Source organism: Leptonotus elevatus, chromosome 8 (assembly GCF_054856555.1).
Source record: "Leptonotus elevatus isolate MCC_2025b chromosome 8, RoL_Lele_1.0, whole genome shotgun sequence".
Taxonomy (NCBI): domain Eukaryota; kingdom Metazoa; phylum Chordata; class Actinopteri; order Syngnathiformes; family Syngnathidae; genus Leptonotus; species Leptonotus elevatus.
In genome coordinates, this window is record NC_141246.1 from 21,059,909 (window position 1) to 21,083,703 (window position 23,795).

General features: G+C 38.8%; 2 protein-coding genes across 2 annotated transcripts; both read right to left on the reverse strand.

The window, feature by feature from the left end:
* Positions 1 to 1,448: 1,448 nt before the first annotated feature.
* unc93b1 (unc-93 homolog B1, TLR signaling regulator) lies at positions 1,449 to 17,110 on the reverse strand. Its single transcript, XM_086083897.1, has 13 exons — positions 16,912 to 17,110; positions 14,289 to 14,405; positions 11,931 to 12,072; positions 11,702 to 11,855; positions 11,465 to 11,626; positions 10,328 to 10,457; positions 9,630 to 9,723; positions 7,980 to 8,104; positions 7,309 to 7,491; positions 6,253 to 6,526; positions 6,062 to 6,183; positions 5,103 to 5,225; positions 1,449 to 2,909 (listed from the first exon to the last, which is right to left on the reverse strand). The coding sequence occupies exons 2-13, from the start codon at positions 14,403 to 14,405 to the stop codon at positions 2,646 to 2,648; spliced, it is 1,890 nt and encodes a 629-aa protein (XP_085940023.1). The 5' UTR covers positions 16,912 to 17,110; the 3' UTR covers positions 1,449 to 2,645.
* Positions 17,111 to 18,045: 935 nt separating this feature from the next.
* timm10 (translocase of inner mitochondrial membrane 10 homolog (yeast)) lies at positions 18,046 to 23,717 on the reverse strand. The gene is made up of 2 exons (XM_086082928.1): positions 23,512 to 23,717; positions 18,046 to 19,120 (listed from the first exon to the last, which is right to left on the reverse strand). The coding sequence occupies exons 1-2, from the start codon at positions 23,580 to 23,582 to the stop codon at positions 18,925 to 18,927; spliced, it is 267 nt and encodes an 88-aa protein (XP_085939054.1). The 5' UTR covers positions 23,583 to 23,717; the 3' UTR covers positions 18,046 to 18,924.
* Between the last annotated feature and the right edge of the window lie 78 nt (positions 23,718 to 23,795).

The following is a 23,795-nucleotide window of genomic DNA, read 5'->3' on the forward strand; positions in this document are numbered from 1 at the left end:
TGTGTGGGAATGCTGAAAAGCTGAATGCTAATAGCTGAATGCTAAGATTTGAATGCATGTGCTTATGAAGTAAACTGAAAGATAAATTCTGTGAAAATGTATCATCTTTAATTGTAGTTAAATGATAAATTAATAAACAGAAAATGAACCGCAATCTGCCTAAGGTGGGATTGGAACCATCGCCACGTGTTTACAAGAAAATGCACTTTACCAACTTCGCCACCATGTATGGTAATGCTAATGATGATAAATTGTATCGATGGAAGTGAGCGTGGAAAGAAAATGTTCAAAGTGTCCCATTAAAAATGAATGGGGAAAGTTGATATTTATCATTAAATTGTGCGAAAACTGTAAGTGATGTGGAATCATACAATATATTCCCATGGAAGGCATGAATTTTTGAAGCAAATTGAAATTTGAACATGCATGGCAAAAAAGTGTGGAGAATAAAATGTTATTAGTGAAATAATAATAATAAAGGTTAGAAACAAGACAATGCTTCAGCATTCCCACAATTAAAAATTAAAATTGATTTCCTTTTTTTTATTAAATGACTTAAGTCCTAAAGTCGTCAGCAGTTGACCATAATCAAATAAACAAACAAATCGACATACACTGCAAACTGGCCACTTGGTCCAATCGTTGACTCAGTTCAATAATTTGCCATGTTTTTTAGCTTTAGTTTTTTTTTTTTATTCCAATGGTTGGATTGTTATTGCTATGTGGTATGAAATGCGAGCCATGACAATAACTGTTGGCTTTTCACTCAATTCCACATATCGCACACCATGGTTACCAAGATCAAACAGTTGTAATCTGTCAGTAATCTATCATAAGAACAATAACAAACTATTCATCATGTATCATTTTTCAAGCGTGAATACAGCTTTTTACGTACTCATCATATCACGCTCATTTTTGATTTTAAAAACTTGCTTAGTCATCAAAAGCTCTGCGGCGGACAGATGACTGTGAATCCAGTCCAAATTCAGTCATGTCAAGGCGTTAACACAGAAAATACAATAAAGCATCAACTGGTCAACTTCATCAGCAACAAAAGCAATATAGCTTTGGTGCAGTACAGTAGCGACCAAGAATTGTGTTGGAAACATCTGGCTGTGTTAACTTGGCCACACTTAATCATTCTGAGTGTCACGTTGTACATGCAGCTGCAAGCAATGGTGTAAAAATGAAAGGCACCCACTAAGGCACGATACCTCTGATGTCAATGCTTCCTATGTGAAAGGTTCATCCAGCATTAAAAATGTCCGTTCAACGACTATCTCTCATGAAATGTGTCTAGTCCAGGGGTGCGCAATATGCCGACCAACTGACCATCCAGGTTAACTTTACATAGAAACAACATGCTCAATTAGAATTGAGGATTTCTTTTTTAACTTAACTCGGTATTGTGTTGGCATCGAATCAAACGCAATAGTACAGGCAAGAAAATTCCAAATGGTTTTAATCTGCCACAAAGTTGCAAACAACAGAAAGCGGCAACAAACAGAAACAGCCATTACATTGAATGGCAAAACACAAAAGTAGGTCAACTGCTGTAAATACACTCCAAAATCTAAAGAGGAGCAAATAATGGGCTGAGACACACAATCTGACACAAGAGAGAATGTCCAAAATCTGTAAGAAAACATGCAATTAAAGTACAATTATAAACCAAAAACTAACTAATTGGGGGGGGGGGGGGTTAGGGGGTTGAACGGGTCTCTATAAAGACTCGGTTACGATCATCACATTGAAGAGTCGTTCAAAAGACTCGATTCGTTCGTGAACGTCACATCATGAGTGTCTGCCGAAATGCACCCACAGTCAGTTAAGCGGAGCGCTTACGTGAAAATACGGCAAATCTAATGTATGAATGGGGCAACGGGTAACTACTCTCGTGAGCCCAATGTAGCGGAGTAAAAGTAGCGTTCCTTCTTCACACATCTACTCAAGTAAAAGTTAAAAGTATTGTGTGGTAAAAATACTTAGAATACTTTTTTTGTTACTCAAGTAAATGTAACGGAGTAAATGTAACTCGTTACTACCCACCTCTGGTTTTAAGTTGTGATATCACCATTCACCTCTAGATGGCAGACATGGCTTTGCTGCACTTACATCATCCTACAACATGAGTAAGCGTAATCATTTTTGAAGATGAAGATGATGTGTAGGACAATCAATAACATTAACATTTTGAGTGAGTTGATTTTTGTGGGGAAAAATGCACAAAATGATTTGGTTTGTTGTTCTTCCTTGAATGGTGCTATTTACACAAGAGAGCCCTTTGCACTGGGTTGAAGGAATGACTGGATGCGGTTATTTTGTTGTTTGCCTCAAGCCCTTTGTTGTTGGATGATGATAGTGGATTTTTTTTTATACATGCATTGATAAATGTTATCAAAAATTAAATAGATAAATTACTTTGCATATATGCACATATTTTGTCCATATTTAAAGTGGTATTTTTTTCCAGCTTCTTGTACATTTGGTGAATTTCCTCCAGCCTTTTTTATCTGAATCACTGTTGGGAGGCTAATTATAGCTTGAAGGAAAAAAAAGATCACATTCATTGGACATCAATGGAAAGCTCCGGATAATGTAATGAATGACGAAAGGCCGACTTCCTCCAAATGAATCTTTCTTCAGCCCCTCTGGCCCTCCACCACATGGGCGTCCTCGTCCCCGTGCTGTTGAACGTCGGCCCTCTTCCTCCTGGCTCGCAGTGAGTCAGCGCCCTGAGCTGCAGCATCCTGCCGTTCGGCCTCCATGTCCTCCGCTCCAAATGCATTGGCCAATGGCTCCTCTGCCTCCATCTCCTCTTCATCCCCTTCGTCATTATCCTCCTCGCTTCTCTCCGAGTCTGACTCATCGGAGTTGCCGTCTTCCAGGTAGCGATAACCTTTGACCTGTGGACACCAATGACATCATTCCAGCAGGGTAAGAAATGGCTTTTTGTCAATCAGTAGAAATTTGGCATAATACAGTGGATATAAAAAGGGGTCTAAGGGTGTGTAGACTTTCTACATACACTGAAACATGTTTGCAATATACCATTAATAATAATAGCATCAATTTGGTTTGAATTGATCGAAAAAAATATATATTTAAATAGTGGGCAACCAGGGTGCTCCAGTGCAGGTGTGTCAACCATAGAACCGATGGCCTGGGGGTCTAATCCGGTCCATGAGGATAGAGAACACATTCATTGCTATTTTTCAATACAAGTGCAGGTAAATGTTTTCCGTTTGTGCCCTGAGATTGGCTGGCAACCAGTTCAGGCTCAGGGTGTACTCTGTCTACTGCCCGAAGACAGCCGGGATAGGCTCCAGCACACCCGCGGCCCCCGTGACGAAAAGCGGTTCGAATAATGGATGGATGGATGTTTTCAAAGTTTTGTTTTTTAAATTTTGTCCACTGGCAAGCACACTGATGAGCACGTACCACTTCACCCAGGGGTGTCCAAACTTGGAATCAGCTTGTGTTGGAAGAGGGAAACATCCCAAAGCTGCATTTGTGAAGGCTAAAACATGCTAAGCTTCAGGAGCAAATTTACCCTCCTTCATATAAAATGCTGTCCTACCTTTACACTTAAGTTCTGTGAAAATTATTTCTCACTGTTGATATATTTGACACCGAATATTGCAAAATGTTAGTCAACAGCATCATTTCAAAAGTTGTTGACTTGTTTTTTTCATGTACTGCCACAACTTGTTTGTATCTTTATGTAAACGTTTACAAGGTGGGCAGATAACTTCACCCTCGTTCTTAATAAGTTCCCACTTTATTTTGTCAACTGTGATGACTGAATTGAGGTTGTCAAGAATTCCAGATGGATGCGGGAATATATGTCAATTAAAAATTATTTCTAGAGTTGATTGACTGTTTCACAAACGGTACATAAACCCACTTTGCTCTGTAAGTTGCACATTAAAATGAAAATACTGATTCATAGTACTTTTCAAATTGCAATCGTTTAAGATTGCTCATATACTTTGCAACATTTGCAGCAAGACAATAATAAATGTGAATGTTTTTCAAATGTACTTGTACTTATTTGCCGTAAAAGAATGGGAACATTTTTGAAAAGTTATTTGTAGCTTATTATGTAGGGGTGTGAATTGTCTAGTACTTGGCGATTCGATTCGTATCACGATTCATAGGTCACGATTCGATTCGATACCAATTAATCCCGATACGAATCTATAAATTGATTATTGCGATTTTTTACAACTCTAATTTAGAAAATACTAATCAGTAAACTTGTACATGTACACTGTAAGATTTGTATGAAAATGTATTTATTTATCTGAAAATTCAGGTTGCAGTCTGTTTCATGTTTGAACAGCACTGAAATAAAATATTAAGGCTTAATTTTCCATTAATATAACATTCTTCCATGCTTAATGTGGAAATCCTAACCCTAAGTAAGACGTTTTGCTGAATATTCCCATAAAAAATCAATGTTTAAAAATCGATTCGGCCGCATATTGAATCGATTCGAGAATTGCGCACTGTAATATTGCGATATATTGCCGAATCGATTTTTTCTAACACCCCTATTATTATGCCACGAATATACAGGTCCGGTTCACTTGAGATAAAATTGGGGTGAATGTTGCCTGAAAATGAAAATAAGTAAATAAATAAATAAATAAATAAATAAATAAATAAATAAAATGAGTTTGACACCCCTGCTCTAGTGATTAACACATCTGCCTCACAGTCAAGACTCTGTCTGGGTTTGAACCTCAGCTCAGCCTTCCTGTACACATGTCCACCAGTAGTTTTCTCCAGGAACTACAGTCTTTTTGTCACACTTTGGTCTTTCTATCTAATTTAAATTACTTTTTAAATTTCTGTGACGTTTTTGAACAGCAAGATGTTTTTTGTTGTTTTGTTATTAACTATTGGACAAGTGAATATTGTTTTATGTGCATAATGCAGAAATCACTGTTTCTGCTATTATTAGTTGTGGTGTTATTATGATTAGTACATTGTATATAGTTGGAGTTATAGAAGCCTGTGTTGAAGGGCGCACAAGAGAAAAAATCCACAGTTGAAAGAGAATAAGTCCATGTCGGGCTGGCTGTTCTGTTCACCTTGTGTCTTGGTCGAGGGATGCGGGGCAGCCGATGGCGCACATTCTTGGCGAGGCGTCGCTCCAACAGCCAGTAGCAGTAGCAGGCTAGCAGTAAAGTCGCTAACAGGATGGCGAGTTTAGCCTTTATTGTGTGGGGAGAGAGACGGGATTAAAATGGGACATTTCATTCACAACACCAACAATGTCATGTATTTTCTGTAGGCTCTTTCGACAGCACTTGTGGAACAAAAAAGAGGGGGAAAATTTTTTGGTTTTTTCCCCCCAGATTAATGCTAACAAGGTTTTGCAGGCTGACAACACAAATATTTGAAAATATGTTGAAAAAGTTTTGCAAAGTTGCGTGTTTGGTGTACATTCTGAAACCCTCCAACTGATCAAGATTACAATATATGTCAAATTTGAAACCCAAAAAAGGCATTGAAACTATCGGTGTGGCATTATTATTGTAGCATTTTTATTAACAAAGGTTCTGCATGTGAAACTTCAAACAACAATAAGATTTAGTATACAGCATAAGAGGAGTGTCAATTTGTCAAACAAACTCATTTGAAGTCAGGGGCTCTTTCACCCAAATTCGATCTTCCAGGCCAGTATGACTTCATAAGCTATCAGGTCAAAATATTTTCTGTTTTTTGGGCACAAATAATTACAAGTAGATCCTGAAAATATTCCCATTTATTATTACCTTATTACGGCGTAATCTGATTTTTTTAATGTCTTTCTCTTTTTTTATTTTATTCTTGCAGGCATATTTCAGAATGTCATTTAAGTGGTCGTCAGTGCTCCTTTAAGTGGATAAAATTAGCGCAAGAACATACATTAAGACTGTTTAGAGAACATTTAGGAAGCGCTGCAACCTTGAACAAACCCTGACGTGAAACCAACATTCGTTAGCTTTGCAAACATTCACTCCTCAGTGGGATGTGGGTTTTCAGTGTTCACACCACTGTCACTTACCCTCATGGGCAACTCTGACCAGAGGTAGACTACAAAGATGGCAATGGCCTGCAACCAGTGATAGATCGTGTAGACAAAGTCCAAACGTTCTTTCTCTTCGGCATACAAAATACCAAGCAAGGCTGAAACATAAGCATGTGTTCATATTTTATGCTAATACATAAGATGTGCATAGTTCAAGTGCTACTCACTGCTAACTCCAGTCTTGTTGAGGGCCGTACCAAGCCCCCACAGCATGGAAATCACCAGAAGCGGGACTTCGTACCCCAGGTGTCGAGGAGGTGGCGAGAACACCATGAGGACCACCAACAGCACCATATGCACAGCGGCGCCGCCTGCCAGACACACCCAGCGCGGAAGGCGAAGGAGGCAGAGGGACAAGGAAGAGAAGATGGAGCACGACAGCCCGTAGACCACAATCAAAAGCCACAGTTTTTGGAGGCCCAAAGTACAAACGCCATACGACTGTAAGGAGAGAAATGAGACAGAAATCAAAACGACTGCGTGCTCATCCAATTGTCTCAGCCGCATCTAGTACCATTTCCTCATGTTATGAGAACCTTTTTTTTTTTTGCTTTTTAAAAATTCGAGTGAGCTTCAGACGCTCCGTCACTAGATGGCCACCAGATGGCAGCAGTGGACTTTACAACATCCAGCCACCATCAGTTCAAGTGAACAGTGAGTCTGTTGGGTTCTGTGCTTGCATTTTCTTTTTTTTTCCTCCTCCAATATTTTGATGATTTATTTTTTTCTAACCCTGAATTGCTGAAATAAAGCGGATGATGTCCATTTAATTATATCTTAAAATTCCAGAAAATCACGGGCGAGGTGTACATGTGGGCAACTTGGCGAAGCAGTACAAACGTTGTAACATTGTTTGTACGCTACGTACTATACTGAAGTATAAAGAGACGATAAAGGCGATTGATCATGATTCATTATGGAAAATTGTGCGATCAAATAATAAAAAAAAAAAGAACATTTTGACAGCAGTAATATACTCAAGGGTTGAGTACTTGTACTCGCACTGGTCTGAAAAAAAGTAGTATTGAACATCCCTATAATCATTATTGTATTTTTTTATGACATACTGTACTAGTTTAATGAAAAAAAAACAAGTTACATTTAAAGGTGCTGAAACAGATTAATAGCATGTCCTTTATGTCAACAACTTAAGTTAATTTGAGATTCAAGTGATAACCAATTTGAGATACAAATTAAACTTGTAAGTCAAGGTAGAACTGTACCAGGGTGAGTCCGGTGAAGGCAAAGAGGACTTCCAATCCACTGTAGATGAAGAAAGGGCAGAGGAGCCGCAGGCGGTAGTCCCTCAAATGTTTGAAAGGGAGCTGGAAGATGTTTCCCCAGCCAATACTGCGGAGGTCGATTTCCTCTGTTGGGCGGTACGCAGCACCACACAGCACAAGGAACTGAATGAGGTAAAACATTTGAACTTCACATTTGAAAACTGAAAGACAGAATTTTCAAGTAGATGCATTCAACTAATATTTACCTAAATATCAATGAATGTCAGATCAACATTCTTAAGCCTTGATTACTCACATTGATGTTGTAAAGTATTCATGTGGAGCAATACGCAGGGCTACTAATAATGTCATTTACTGTATATAGTGTAATCATAGATACCGTATACGGTATTTGTGTGCCGTTAGAAACATATGGGCACACATCTTCAAGTAATAGACATTTTCTTTATGACCTGGAGATCAAATTCAAAGTTTCAGTTTTATACTGTATGATTGTGTGGATCTAAAGATAATAAAGATAGTAATACAGTAGCTAATGATTCCTTCATTAAAAGGTTGCATTTTTTACATGATGCCACAGTGTGTGTTGTAGTAAAATAATTCAACAGGTGAAACAACAATTGCAGGGTCTTTTGTTTGTGTGCACTTACAATGATCATGGAAAGGAAAGCGAAACCCATGAGGATGCTCTCCACGATAATCAGCTTCATGGACTGGGGGAGACTTCTCAGCACAGTCGTGTTGAATCCCGGAATCACACCACTGATGTCGGCCCCTGGTAGGAAGAAGGCAAGCAAGAAAGTTTAACCGACATCATTTGGAATAGCAGCTTCGGCATGCCATAACAATTTGCAACTACTTTGTACAAGATGACACATATTGACTTATTTCAATCCAAATGTTTAACACTCTCGCTATGATTTCAGAATGAAGGAAATCTTGACTTTGGATATGCAGTCTGAAAAGTCAAAACAGAATTTGGAGTCATTGGATGGATAAGATGTTCTCTAATGTACTCTTCTTATGTAGTTTCCCTAAAGAGGAAACTCATCTAAATATTGTACCACTAAAATGTTCTATGACTGAGAAAATAGTCATGATTTACTGTAGTTCTTTCCAAATGTGTTTTGACTGGTTGAGGTCAGGGAACTTGATTTGTGCTACACTAACATCCGAACACGCCTTTATGTACCGCTCTTCTATACAATTGTTCGCCTTGTCTTCATAACATATTTAGGAGGAAACAAAGACACACCCCTGATTTATTGATTAATTTACATTTGTAATGTGTGGAATTAAACCTTAATATATGTACTATTTAGAAAATAATAAAACTTTTTTTAAATGTGTGTTCACTCACAATAGACGTGGTTACCAAATTAAATTTCGCTGCTATATAATATATATATATTTTAGTATCTAGTAAGGTGATAGCAAACCATTTTTCTATTCAGTTATAATTATTTATTTATTTTTTTACAACTGTGAGACAAAGAAAAGAGGTGTGTGTTTTTATATGAGGGTGGTCATACACAGGTATACTAGTGATAGGCCAATATGTTTTTTTTCCAGGGCAGATACCGATTATTAGTAGTCAGGGAGGCTGATAATGGATATTTGGAGAATGGAGATGATATTAATATGCAGTACAGTGGACCCCAGCATGCTCACAGTTCGGCACCTACATTTTCACAGGTCCCCCCCACCCCCAATATTTATTTATCTATTGTGAGAGGAAGGGGATGGTGTTGTTTTATCCTCCATTTCCCCCCGTTTTGAGGAAAACACAAATTGAAAGTTTATCCGCATTTTTTTTAAAGAAGACTTTGGTTTTTGTCTTTATCAGTTATATGCTAGCCTCCTCGAATATAAAAGGAATTTATTGCTGCCCCCCCACCCCCCCAAAAAAGACCAACTTAACTCTCATTATTCTTGAAATGCTATCAAGCATGTTTGCTAAAATAACTTTTTCAAATTTTAGACAGAGAATAGACAGCTTTGTTTAAAAAATGGAGGAAAACTCCCAGTGGCAGCAGAATTTCTTAGAAACTTACGTGAAAATGTAAATAAATAGTTCCCTGAAGTTAACCTAGTTTTAAGTTGATCTCTTAACAGCTGTCAAAAAAAAAATCATCTATGATCCCTAGTACACACGCATGCATACACATTCATACATACATACTCAAATTACACACATATACACACCCACATTTGTATTTGTGTTCTGTAATTTCTTATGTCACTGCATAATTTTCAGTTCCCAGTTAGAATGAGGGTGCATGGTAGCAATGTGACTTTACCACAACTTTTGACGTTGCTGAGAACGTGACCGTTGTCAAGAATGTAGCCATTGAGAATGAGACTCATGGGGAACTCGGCAAAGACGAAGCTCAGCTGGTGACAGACACATGATGGAGAGGGGAGACAAATCAAAATTGTATTACAGCCATCAGACCTACAACCTGCCAACAAATATCTTATTATCTCTTTTCATTATTCATGATTATATTCAAGAATCAGAAACATAACTTGGTGAAATAGCTTCAGAAAATAATCTTGTATTCCTTTTAATATTAGACGCTGATTGCCGCTAAGTGTTTATCTCTTTTAGTTGATCTGCGGCGTATGAATGCATCATCCCACTGTCTGCATAGCTGGACCGTGTGTATCATTGAACCTTTCACTTAATTGTAAGGTCAACACTTTGCATTTTATTGTCAACTGACTTCTTTCACAGTTAATCAAATTAGTCTCTGGTGTGTTTTCATCTATTAGTCAAGCACAATTCGGGTATTTTGCTTTTCCCCTACTTAGAATAGCCTGCAAGGTCATAAACCTTACTTTTCATAGCTAAAATCATATTTATTTCTTTATTTTAACACAGTAGTTCCAGAGCCCTGACAGGCTTTTGCTTTTGGATGCTAATGATAATTTGTGTAGTATTGACGCACAATAAACTATGAAATGTTATGTTTAGAAGAGTGTTGTATGGACTCACGTGGAAGATGGCACTGAAGACTGACTGGAAGATGATGATGTATTTGTGGCACGCCCCTTTTGGGATCTTCTTCTGCTCCTGGACATGCTCTTCCTTATAGTTGACGTATTCATAATACTGCTGTGCCATCCTGTGTGTGTTATATGACAGTTTGACTTGTCATCAATAACCTTTTTTTTTTGTTTATTTATTGTTTCTCAAACCTTTTACACCAAGTACAGTGTGCCATGCTAGGCCTAAGCGTTTAAAAAGGAGGCAATCCTTGTACTGCACTGAATTTTTAAAAAAATTAAATAAAATCACAGCTGGATCAATTCACAGATTCTACGCATTGCACAAAAGGGAAGATGCGTGTTCCAATCCGGCAACGGTAGCAAACGGGTGAGTCGAAAGTCATTGGATGATTGGAAGACAAGTTGCCAAAAACACACAATTATAGCTTGATATATAAATGAGAAGTAATAACTCGGTTAATTCATGTACAGTATGCCAGCCATTTACAGTAACAGGCAAAACATGACAGAAGGTACATAATTAAAGTTTATAATACGTATATCCACTTTTTGTGAATTGTTTTGCTAAGTGGTGTGCCGTGAGATTTTTTTCCCAGGTGAAATATGTGCCTTGGCTCAATAAAGGTTGAGAAACATTGTCATTTTGTTTGGCTAACACAATCAAATTGCTCAGTCATGTTGTCAATATAACAGTCAGTGTACTCTGCAGGGATGCTGTGATGTAAACTAACGCTTAAGTTTAAATGACAAATTCGGTATTTTGAAAATTGAAAATGACACTTTTGTGAATGTGGAAGATTGCAAGCAACTGGGCACTTTTACTGTTTGCACTGTAATTTGTTGACAAACCGTCTCATTGTGAAACAGAAAAGAAAAGTAGAAATTTCAACATGCAACAATCTCCATAAAGAAAATTGTACATGCAACACCGTAGGGATTTAAAATTAAAATTAAACAAGCACTTTTGAGAAATGTAATTCAGATCTGTGAAATTTACCAAATCAACTGAGAATACCTGAAGGATAATTAGTTATAGATAATAGTTTGCTTATCTGTGCAATCCATTTTCAGCTTTTGTCTGAAAAGTGCAGGTAAACGCATTTTGATCCCTGCAGTTCCTCACCTTGTGATATAATTCCCGAGGGAGGCCCATAGTGGCACAATGGCCACGCCTATGGCAACAGCAGATGGAACCAAGGTGTAGTAACGCTCCCAATAATTGGTGGAGACAAAAAATGCATAGATTCCTGAAGCCAGAAACATCATCCACTTTGTTCCTAGAAACCTTAGAGCAAGACATTAGGATGACATGCTTTAGCAGGACACCGAGGCGTGATTGAAAGAATTGTTGAGTGTGTACCTGATGAGAATGGGCGTGTACAGCAGGCCTAAAATGGGCGTGACGTTGATTCCCCTCAGCATCTTCCGATCAATGTCTTCCAGGCCGAGATTGCTGTACTTGACTTCACGATAAGTCATATCATAATGAAGGATAAGCTGCATCTGCAGTAACCCTGGAGAATGCATATCACAAAAGATACAGTTGAGTTTGTCCTGACGCGCATCAAACGACGACTGCGCCTTCTCACCCATGTACACGCTGTACACAATCATGGCTCCAATGCTGGCTGCAAGAACATTCTTGATAACTCCCAGTCGCTTCCTCCTGTAATATTTTCTCTCTTCCTCCTCCTCATTGTATTCTGCCTGCGGACCCAAAAACTCCTCCATCTTTGGGAAAGAGTGTGAGCAAATCACAAGAGTCAAAACAGAATCATTTCACCTGCAAGCAGGAATGAGTGACTGATCATCACAAGCAGTGGTGTAGTACAGGGTATGACGTATACCCAAATTATAACATTGGCAAGTTATTTAGCCTCTCTAACTAAACTAACCTACATGATCTGATTTAGTTTTACAGTAGCTAGGCTGATATTTGATTTTGAACTACCCTAAGTTAAAAAACAAGAATGGGAACAAATAGTTTAAGATTAGGCCTAAAACAATATTGAGGTCTAACCAGACTGTTTTTTATCATTTTGGTTCATTGTTCACTAAATATTGTTTTCTAACACTCTTCAACTCTTGTTTAGAAAAAGACCAAGTACTAAATGAAGCCCAGTATGGCTTCAGAGCTAAAAGGACAACATCAATAGTTGGATTGAAACAGTTGAAGAAATAACAAATGCACTGGATAAAAAAAAAGCGTGCCCTTGGAATATTTATCGACCTTAAAAAAGCATTTGTACCATAAATCACTCACTTTTACTCAATAAACTGGGATTAGAGGGATAACTGAGAACTGGTTTAAGAACTAGTTAACAAAACAAACACAATATGTTATAATGGGTGAACAGCAATCTGATAAACTTGGTATTGTTTGTGGTGTACCATAGGGATCAGTGCTGAGTCCTTGGCTTTTTAATTTGTACATAAATGACCTATTTAATGTCAAAATTATTTAAATTAATATTGTTTGCAGATGATACAAATATATTCTATAGTAGTGACAATTATAGCAAACTTGTGAGTATGGTAAATACAGAACAAAAATTTTTAAAAAGTGAACATACATGGTGTACAGTTAGACAATGTGAAGGAATATACATTTTTGGGTCTAATAATTGATAGCAAGTGGACAAGAACAAAAATTTCCAAAGCCTCTCAATCATGAATAAAGCAAAGCAATTCTTAGAATAGATCATGATGCTCTCAGAATATTATATTGTTCCTTAGTTCTCCCATATCTCACCTACTGCATTGAAGTATGGGAAAACAATTATAAATGTTCCATACAGCCCTCATTCATATTGCAAAAACGTGCAGTAAGGATCATACACAAGGCTCAATTTCTAGCACACACAAATACATTGTTTATTCAATCAAACTTAATGAAGTTAAATGACCTTGTGAAATATTATTATAATATTATTAATTATTTAAAGCCTTTGGTAAGTCACTCCCAAATAATGCACAACGTTTGTTGTTGTTGTTTTAACTTAGAGAGAGTACTTATTTCATGAGAGGCTTTGGAATTTTGACACCACCAAAATTTTCAAACGGCCAGGAAGAGTTTTTGTGTGTCTGTATGTGGGGTAAAACTATGGAACGGTCTGTCTGGACCTACAGCACAAGGAATGTCAAAACATTTATAGCTTTAAAGCATCTTACAAACACATGATCTGGTCACAGTATCAGGATGGCAGGGCTTAGCTTTAATTGCCCCGCATTGGCTTTTTCTTACCATTGTTGGTATTGGTTAGTTGTTTCTTACCATGCTGGTATGTTCCATTCCATTACTTTGTGGGTATGTCCTTGATGATACTTTACCATGTTGGTACTTAATATTTGTTAGTATTTAATTATTGCTGCAACATATTGCATTATAAAATTGGACAAATTATTATTGTATCCGTATGTAATGTTTCAATTTTCTTAACCTGTTATTGATCAGTGGGACTTGTATGGCTATAATTTAAATATTAGGGAAGCGGAAGCTTTCTTTATTGCCACTAGTGTACATGATGAAGTTTTTTGGGGGGGGGGTTTTGGTTTTTTTTTGGGGGGGGGGGCATGATTATTTCTGATTGTTTGTTATAATGTATTGCTATGTTTGGCTTTTTTGGAACATGACATATTTGTTTGATCTGCTCAAAAACAAACAAATCAAATCAAATCAATTGTTTGTTTGTCTCATGATAAATACACTTTACTTTCATTCAGGCTGCTTATGTTACCACAAATAATAACTACAAACTGCTCCTAGTCGAGTCATAATTGTATTTAGTTAGCAACTACAAATGATGGATTTGTCAACAGGATGTTTTTCTGGACTAATTTTTTTTTTTTAAGTGAAAATGGAGAGTATCTATATTTCTACCACGACACCAGTGATCACATGGCCAAGGCATTGAAGCATGAATAAACCTGAGCATTAGAAAGCTCACCTGGCCCTGCATGTTGTCTTCTTGCCCCACAGCCAGCATTTCATTAGCAGCACCACTGAGGGGTGCTAAAACCTGATTCGCTTCATTCAATGCTTCCTCCACATCCATCGCCGCCATCTGGTGACCAAAAGGAGTACAACACCAAATTCGTTAGCATTGCCAGCAGTGTCATCATGTGGTCAGTCATCAAATGAACATATTTATTTAATAACAATATGTTCTGTATTAAATCCAAAACGTATTTATAATATCTGGGTAACTACTTCCTTAATATCATTACAAATATGTGCACCTTGTCTGTTCACATCTACACACATTCCTCCCTGGCAATACTTTGCCAGGCCTTCACTGCAGTTGCCTTCATTTTTTGTTTTCTATTCTTCTCTCTCTCACCGCATTCCCACTGATGGACTAATGTACATCAGAGCAATTTAGCAAGCCAGTTCAGATTAGCAGCATTAGAGTTGACCCACAGTTTAGTTGTGAGCCGCCTCAATTTTGGCAATATTATATCGTTTAACGTCACCCGATTCTGACATCAGTTCAGCTGCAGTTCCAATCAGGAGGAAGCACCAAGCTTGTGAGACATGACACTCTGTTAACTTCTACATGTCATGTGACCTCTTTAGCACAATATAATACTGTTCTAAGTGTTGCACTGATGCGATTGTTTGTTTATTTGACCAAGTTAGGCCAAGCACTTGGTCACTGCCAAATAAAAAAAAAAGTACTAACTTTGCTTGAATGTAGTGTGAGTCATTGAATGTTTTTGGTACGTTTACTCCTTTGATCCTGTGTGGACACACATGTTTATATATAGGGCAGGTGTATGAAAAAAAATAATTCATTCAATAAAAAAAAAATCCAGCAGTATGCCACAGAATTTTAAGCCATATGCTTCCTTGTGCCAACAAGTTCATATGAACTTCATATAATATTTTATAACATTTCAGTCGAAGTCCCATGTTGCCTTGACATTTATGTCAATGGCTAGACAGAGTCCAACTCTGCGTGATCCTGAAAAAAGCCCAGCAGAGGATGCACTTCCTGGGGCTGCTGAGGAACTATGAGGAGCTGTTGAGACACTTCTATAAACCAGACACTGAATCAGTCCTGTGTTCCTCCATCAGTTTGGTTTGGTGCTACTACCACAAAAAAGTACTGTCCGTGATCAATATTCCACAGCATTAGACATTTCTTATTGCCCATTCAAAATTGTATCACAATTACTGTGCGACTAGTCACTTAATATTTGCTTGATAACGCTCCACGTCGTTTGCACAGATGTCAGTGGTCGGTAGTACAGCACTATTACTACTATACATCACATCATTACTTGTTATAGCTACTTGTTACTGCAATAGATCATGCTACTAGAGACACATTCCTTGTGTGTGTGTGGGGGGGGGGGGGGGGTGTTGTTTTGCTTTTAGTTCAGCGTGAATTGTGTGGTCCTCAGGGTCTTTTTATGTTTTATTTATTTTTAAATTATTTTAATGTATCTTTTTTATTTTACCCATTGCATTTTATTATTGTATTGATTGTTTTTATTTGTATAGTTGGTTTTACTAGATTTTATGTGTATGATAGTGTGCAGCACATTTGCTTATAAAATGTGCTATATAAATAAAGTGTATTGGATTGGATTTTATATACTTAGCCAATAAAGTTGATTATGATAAAACAGCTTCCACTCTTCTGGGAAGACATGAAGCGTGCCAGATAACTCGCCATCTCTTTCTTAGGTAGTAGTTCATGCCATGGTGTTCTTCCACATCAAACTCATCCATTCAGGCCTTTATGGAGAGTTGACTTTGTGTACTGGTGCACAATAGCGATGGAACATAAAATGGACTTCCCCAAACTGTTCCCCGCAAAGATAAGGTAAACAACTGTTTAAAATAAGTCTTGGTAAGATGAAGACTTGAGATTCAGTGGAAAATATGGGGTCTAGTCTTGATTAATAACGAATGTGTTTCTATTTTGTGTGGATCTACATACTGTATCCAACGATATTGTTCCTCCCTCACTTCCTTGTTGTTAAACAAATTGTGCTTCTTCTCTATGTAACTTCCCCATGGTTATGAATTTGTTAATGTCATTTGTCAGTTGTAACCGGTGTTACAATACTTTCATTTAGCTTCAGTTGAATTTTTTTCTGTTTGTTTTATTTATTGAAATATACATTTAGATCTAGCTGTTTTTATATATATTCTAAGCAGCTTCTAAAAAACGGCAACAGGGTAATCACTAAACTTAGAAGCATAATTACTGCTATTTACAATACGACTGATTATGAAAAGGTTTTCGCAATTACAAGCAAATCAAAATCATTCCATTTTATGCCTGGATATTTTTTCACTTTAGTAAATAGAGGTACCGAGAACCCATCGTTACCTACATTAGCATACATTTTATTTTGTAATTAACCTGAATTGGAAACTGTAATACAGTTGGGTATGGTTTAAGTAAAGCATAGGAAAAACATGTGTGTGTGGGGGGGTTCCCAAATAAAGATTATGTACTAAAACATAACTAAACCATTTCGCATCACGTAGACTCGTACATATACTCACCGCAAGTGGAGCGTATTTGACGCTGGTCGTGTACTCAAGCCACTTACCGTTTTCTGACACTCGAGTCGTGTTTATTGTGGAGACTAGGTTCGTCCACTGTCCATCTGTGGGACAAGCACCAGCACTGAGCCTCTTCTCACGCACTGTGGAAAGGCGAGGCTTTCGTTTTCCAATCAAGTGTGCGAGCCACAGGTACAGTAAATAATTAAAGAAGTTTGGAAAGGAACCGAAAGTCAGTCACTTCCTCCCCATCTGTTCGTGTTTGTCTTAAAGGGACAGGCGCGTATACGTTTGCCGCCTTCCTCAATCACTCAAACGCCTGATAACGCTCATCATGTATCAAATAAATGATCATATTGCTTTGTTCACGTTAACAGAAAAACATTGCAGCCCCGCTGATATGCTGTAGGACGGCTGACAGACTGAACGGCAACACACACACACGGTCCACTTACAGCACAATCGGCGCAAGAATGATCAATATGGACCAATACCTGAGGGTAGCAGACGTACATAAAGAACTCCGTGTTTAAACGTGTGTGTGTGTGTGCGTGTGCGCGCGTGTGTGTGTGCGTGTGTGTGTGTGTTTGTACATACGACATTGTGAGGACCAAAATGCGCCTTTAACCAACAGATTGTGGACATTTTTGTGAAGTGAGGACATTTTGGCCGGTACTCACAACTCAAGACCTCTTTTTGAGGGTCAAGACTTGGTTTTAGAGTTTCGGTTTGAATTGGGTTATGGTTGAGGTTAGGGTAAGGAATGGGGGTAGGCAATCATTTGTGATGGTTGGGGTTAGGTGAAGGGGCTAGGAAATGCATTATGTCTATGGATGTCCTCACAAATAAGTACAAGTATGTGTGCGTGCGTTTAAGGGTCTTGTTAGACTAACAGTTCATCTACCAAGCACAGGTTAAAGCTTATGCCACTCGACCCCCCTCCCCCCCACCAAAAGCTTTAGACTAAATTTGCAATTACAAAAAAAAAACACCAATAATAATAAATATTTTCCTCATCTGGCCAAAATAATATATCAGGGTTATGTTAATATAATTACACATAACACAACAGAAAACAACAAAAGAAAATGAAAGTCACTATCCACATCATTCAAGACACACATTTCACATGTATGAATATTCATAAATCACGTGACTCATTTTGTATTATAATACATGTACTTTAATAAGTTGAGGTCAAATGAAGTAATAGCATCATACATTTATATACAGTGAACCCGCATACTCGCAGTATGGCACCCACAAATTCACCTAATTCCCCCCCCAACATTTTTGTTTGTTTTACACCTGATTTTTCATGGAAAACACAGCATTTTTTAAAGAATCTTTTAGTTTTATTAAAAAAATCCCCCAGTGCATTTCAAAGGGTGTCAATTATACGCAAAGTCTTCACTATTAGCGGTAGAGAAGAAGCTGGAGTTGGCCAACAACTGATAACAGGCTGGCCTGACAGCAGACACAACATGATGGAAGATTCCAGCAAAGGTCCAAAAGGCAGATGAGGTTCCTTGCCGAGTTGATGCCAGAGAAAGCAAGGTGAGCCAATAAAGAAAAAATGGTGGTCAACTTCTCATAATGCTGCACAAAGGGTCCGGATCGCTGTTTATTGGCTGTGGTGCACGTTGACAAATGATTAACTTGTATCTGCGAGCGGGTCAACAAAGCACAGTAAGTCGTGAACTAAAGAGAAACAGTTGTTTGTGGTAAACTGCATTAACAAATCTATGCATGACTGAGTCAGAGTAAAAATATAAAATAAAAATACAAACATATCCCAGGACTCCACTCTGAAGGACCAAGCCTGGTTGAATGTTAGTCCACATTTAGAGAGGCTGTTAAGACAAGGTATCCTCACAACGCGGATGTACAAAGTGCTCAGAACCTTTCAATAAACCCCAAATGCAGCCAACAGTTGGACCCAGATTAATTTAAATTCTGATGCATTTACCCACAAACACCGCCCAAATATAACACTTCCTTTCAGTTGCCTTTTGTGTGTGTGTATAAGTCTTCGGTATATTATCCGGCTCTCGCTCTCGCTATCCGCTGCCGACAGCTGCTTTCCTCATCATGTCCTCATCTTGGACCGAGAGCTCTGTAAGCTTGCGTCCCAGCCTCTCGTGGAGGTCCAGGTATTTGGCCACGCAGCGGTCCAGGCACACCGACTCACCCTTGCTCAGCTCCGCTTCTTTGTAATGTGGGGGCACGCACTTTCGGTGGCAGGCGTTGGTCATTCTAGAAAGAAAAAAAGCATTTGAGGTATTATTGTTTCAACTTTCAAGCTGTGTTTAATTTTGATCAATTTGTGACAATATGATATGCCAAGTTAACCAGCAACTCAAATTATCTTTGCATTAGTTATTTGTCATTACAGTTAAGATTTGGTTGTTGTATTAATTAAAATATATATATATATATATATATATATATATATTAATGTCATTATTCTTTTAAAATTTGTATTACGTTAAGAATATGAAGACGTTATTTCCAACATTTAAATTAAAGGTTTTAAAATGATGACAGTTTGGTGCTTTTGGTTGCTATTTACTTTGGTAAGTTTTTTCAGGACTAAAAGTACAACATTTAAAGAAATACATAATTAAATATCACTAAGCAGTTAATATCAAACTCTGCTTTGCAGGTTTATAATGCTCAGGTTCTTATATCCCTGTGTCTATATATTCTGTGAGGTCCAAAATGTCTGTTAATAACTTGAATGCATGAAACATACTCAATGTTAAATCCATGGCCTTTTCTAAATTGTCATCATTATTTTGAAAAGATTCCAACTAGACTATTGTAATTTTTTGTACAACATGTTTAGAAAGCATACAGTAAATAAATAAGTAATTTAGCATATTGCTCCACCTAGCGACGGGATTGGTGATTGGTTTTAATTCACTGATCGGGTCCCCCCCCCCAACAAATCCTGATTGTGTAAAGCCTACTTAATTGATTTGAAACCGCTGAAAATAATTTGAGTTGATGTGACTGCGTGCTAAAATCCACAGGCTCGGACTGGGCTTGGCAAACTTGTGATCCAAGAGCCACGTCCGTTTTATAAACAGACAGATGGGCCAGATCAGATAAGCTTCAAATGTTTTTAAAATAGTATGAACACTATGCACAATTTTAACAATAAAAAATGCATTGTCTAATTACTATGTTATTTATAATCAGGGGCACGCATAAGCGGTGCGCATGTGTAGTGAGGATTCATGAAGTGCGCCAGATTAGATTGCCTCTGTGAGCATTTACAAGCCAAGCATTATGCAGCTCAGGCAGCATGATGGTGAGTGATGACCTAGTAAAATATATGTAAAATCTACAGAATGTTTTTTTTTCTCCGAATTTGTCTTGCTTACACCAAATTAATAATAATAAAAAAAGATTAATTTCTATATACAATTAACTCTTTGACTGCCATAAACGTTATAAAACGTTTAGCATAAACCTAGGGAAGGGCGCCGAGGACGTTAAAAGACGTCCCCTATGTTTTTTTGTTTTTTTTTCAAAAACGGGTGCAGGAAAGCCTTGGGCAGCTGTGCTGAAAGTATCAGGCAGATCTGATTAGTAAAAGACTCGTTTTGGCCCCTAGAGGGCAGCGATGACTCTCTTTGCACAAGGTTGGATGGGCCGCCCACCGTGGGCGTCAGTAGAAGACGTGAGGCGGAGCTAGAGTGTTGAGGAGACAATGGCTGGTTCAAGCCATTGTGGCTTGACCAAGCAACCGGTTGCAAGCAACTCACGCTTGAGCATTTTTTTCAAAGACGGAAAGCATCAATCAATACTAAAAAGCGCATTGATGTCGACGATGATGATGACTCCGAGCTTGACGCCAAAGTTGGAAGCCTTGACGCGACTGTTTATGAACACGTAGTAAGCCTCACCGGCTAAGCGCGGCTAGCGCGGCCAGCGCTGCTAAGGCCGGAAAACGCGCACAATAGCCGGCCGGGTACTTCTACACATTCGGACATTCGATCGGGCGATGGAGAGTTGGCATCGACCAATGCAGATTGATGATGATGATGATGATGACTCCGAGCTTGACGCCAAAGTTGGAAGCTTTGACGCGACTGTTTATGAACACGTAGTAAGCCTCACCGGCTAAGCGCGGCTAGCGCTGCTAAGGCCGGAAAACGCGCACAATAGCCGGCCGGGTACTTCTACACAATCGGACATTCGATCGGGCGATGGAGAGTTGGCATCGACCAATGCAGATTGATGTCGACGATGATGATGACTCCGAGCTTGACGCCAAAGTTGGAAGCTTTGACGCGACTGCTATGACACGTAGTAAGCCTCACCGGCTAAGCGCGGCTACCGCTGCTAACGCCGGAGCTGCACAAGCGGACATTCGATCGGACAATGAAGAGTACCCCGAGTCCAATGCATATTCATCGGAGGAGCGGGTACAGTCTGATCACGGAGAAGACACTGTTTCTGGACTACGATGCCACCATGAATGGAGTGGATAAAATGGATCAGAACATATACCACTCGGTATAGCAACCGAAGGACATGAGGAAGCCACAACGTAACATCACCGTAACGTAACCGTAGCATGATCCTGATATTAGACTTTATGGCAACACACACTGCAGTATATACTTGCTATTCCCCGGAAAAAACGGCCTGCAAGAAAGTGGAGCTTTTGCACGCGAAGAGGCAATCTGTTGTGCAAATGCTGTTGCGTCTCTTTGCACGCAGGAGAGTGTTACAAAAAGAAAAACTGTCGTTGAAACATCCACATATTTGTAAATAGCACCACAGTTGCACACATTTGTAAATAGTTTGCCAAATTGTTGTCAAATTGTTACACTGTTGAATGTAAATAAACGTATTTTGCTATCAAAAAACACTTTTTCATTCTTGGTGGTAGTGTTTTATAGAAGTAAAGCACTATTTAGGTGTTTGTGGCATCATTCATGGACAAAAAGAAGTGTCAAATTCACTAGAATGCATGAAATAATATCGTTTCACTAAAAGCTTGATTTCTCCGTATTTTGGTCCAAAACAGGCGAAATTGGGTCAAACTAACCATTTTCTATTGTTGATTACTAAAGAACTGAATAAGGTAGAAACAAACTTTTTTTTCTGATGAAAGATGAAAGTCCAATCTTTCATTTGGTAGTACGTGTGTTTCCATAGTCCAAAGAGAACATTTTCTGTGGACCTTGAAAGATCAGTCAAAATGCTTAAATCGGCTGGCACTGACGGCATCCCTTTTCTGAAAACGTCTGGCAGTCAAAGAGTTAATATTTTAATATTTCTATTTTGCAGTTATTGTCTGTATGGTTACATACATAACATAAGTTTTACATAGGTAGTGGAAAGTGGATATTTTGCCATGACCGACAAATCTCTTGCTAGCGCTTGTTTGCCATAAACGGCTCTGATTGGTCAATTGCCGGAAGAAGTCATGCACTGGATGTGGTTCCTAACTCGCTTCACCCCCCTTCGGTGTCTTTTCACAAAGTTTTCATTTTGTTTCACCACCTAAGAGGGGCTGCTATCGGCATGACCAGCCTAACCCAGAGAGCATATAGGCTGTTGTCAAGAAATTGTAGTTAAAAAAAAGGGGGGGGGGCGTGGCGGGGTTCGAGCCCATCCCATAACCGGCACATTCAGGGTGACCGCCTTAAAGTGTAACTCCACTGGAAACCAGATTCTTGCTCCACCGTCCACCCCTCACTAATTGTTGAAAATGGCGCTCAAACGGGGTGTTACCTGCAGGACGTTGGGCTTGCGAATGGGGAGAGGGTTGGGCGTGGTCTGGATGTGATAGACAGCAGCAGTGAAAACTATGGTCTAAATAATTTCTATACTATGACAAGTTATGCTAAATAAACTAATCAAATGGTATGCTAATAAATCACTAACCTGGAAATGGGTATAAAGATGTTTGCAAAACGCTACTACTCCAAATCGAATTCGCTAAGGAGGCGTGGACGAGACGTATCCGTGGGTGGCTGAACGACTACGTCATATTGTACAAGTGACGTAGTAAATCCCTGCACGTCCAATGAGAAGACTAACAGACAAATCGTGTTTATCCCAGAGTTTAAACTGAAGATGGCGCCACACAAATAGCGCTAGGTAGTAAGTTGACGATCATGGCAAAATATCCACTTTGTTTTAAATACAACGATTTACTGTCATTTCGGGAAATTAACGAATGAGTTGATTTAATGATGCGTTAGATTAGTGATCATTACCGCACTATCCCTCTTGTGTACACTTTCGGATTTTGTACAGTGCAGTCAAAGTGACATTTACGTAGATCTAGGTCAGACTGATCTTTTACTTGGAAAATGCAACATTTGACAGACATGCGTCTGAACGGTTCTCACCTTGGACCCATTTGTCTACTGTACATGCTTTCAAATGCTAATATTGAGCAGTAAGTTCTCTTTAACGTGAATAAAAGCTTAAAATGCGGAGACCTTCGAGTAGTACCACTGTTTAACACTTGAATTTGAAGTGATTCCGCCCACAGTTGCCGCAACAATAGCTAAATTTCATATTTGTTCACGCCAATGCTAAGCAAGAGAACAGTATGAATGATCAGTGGGTGCCACTGCAGCAGCTAGCACGCTCACGTTAGCGTATTCCAACTTTACCGGTTGTACATATCAGCCATCATCTCCACCTCCAGCTCCGCCGCCAGTTGCTGCGCCTTCATGGGATCCATGACCGTGTCGCAGTGCAGTCAAGTGTTTCTGACCGAAAACAAACAGTCGTGATGACCTGCTCCCTCTAACAGTGGCGAATTCCGTGCCGGTGAGTCTGTGTAACCTTCAACTCCGAAATATACACGTGCAAACTATTTCCGTCATCACTTCCGGTGTCAATAAAGTTACATTCAATCATGATGAGGAGGGACAGTGCGCCCTCTACTGTGCTG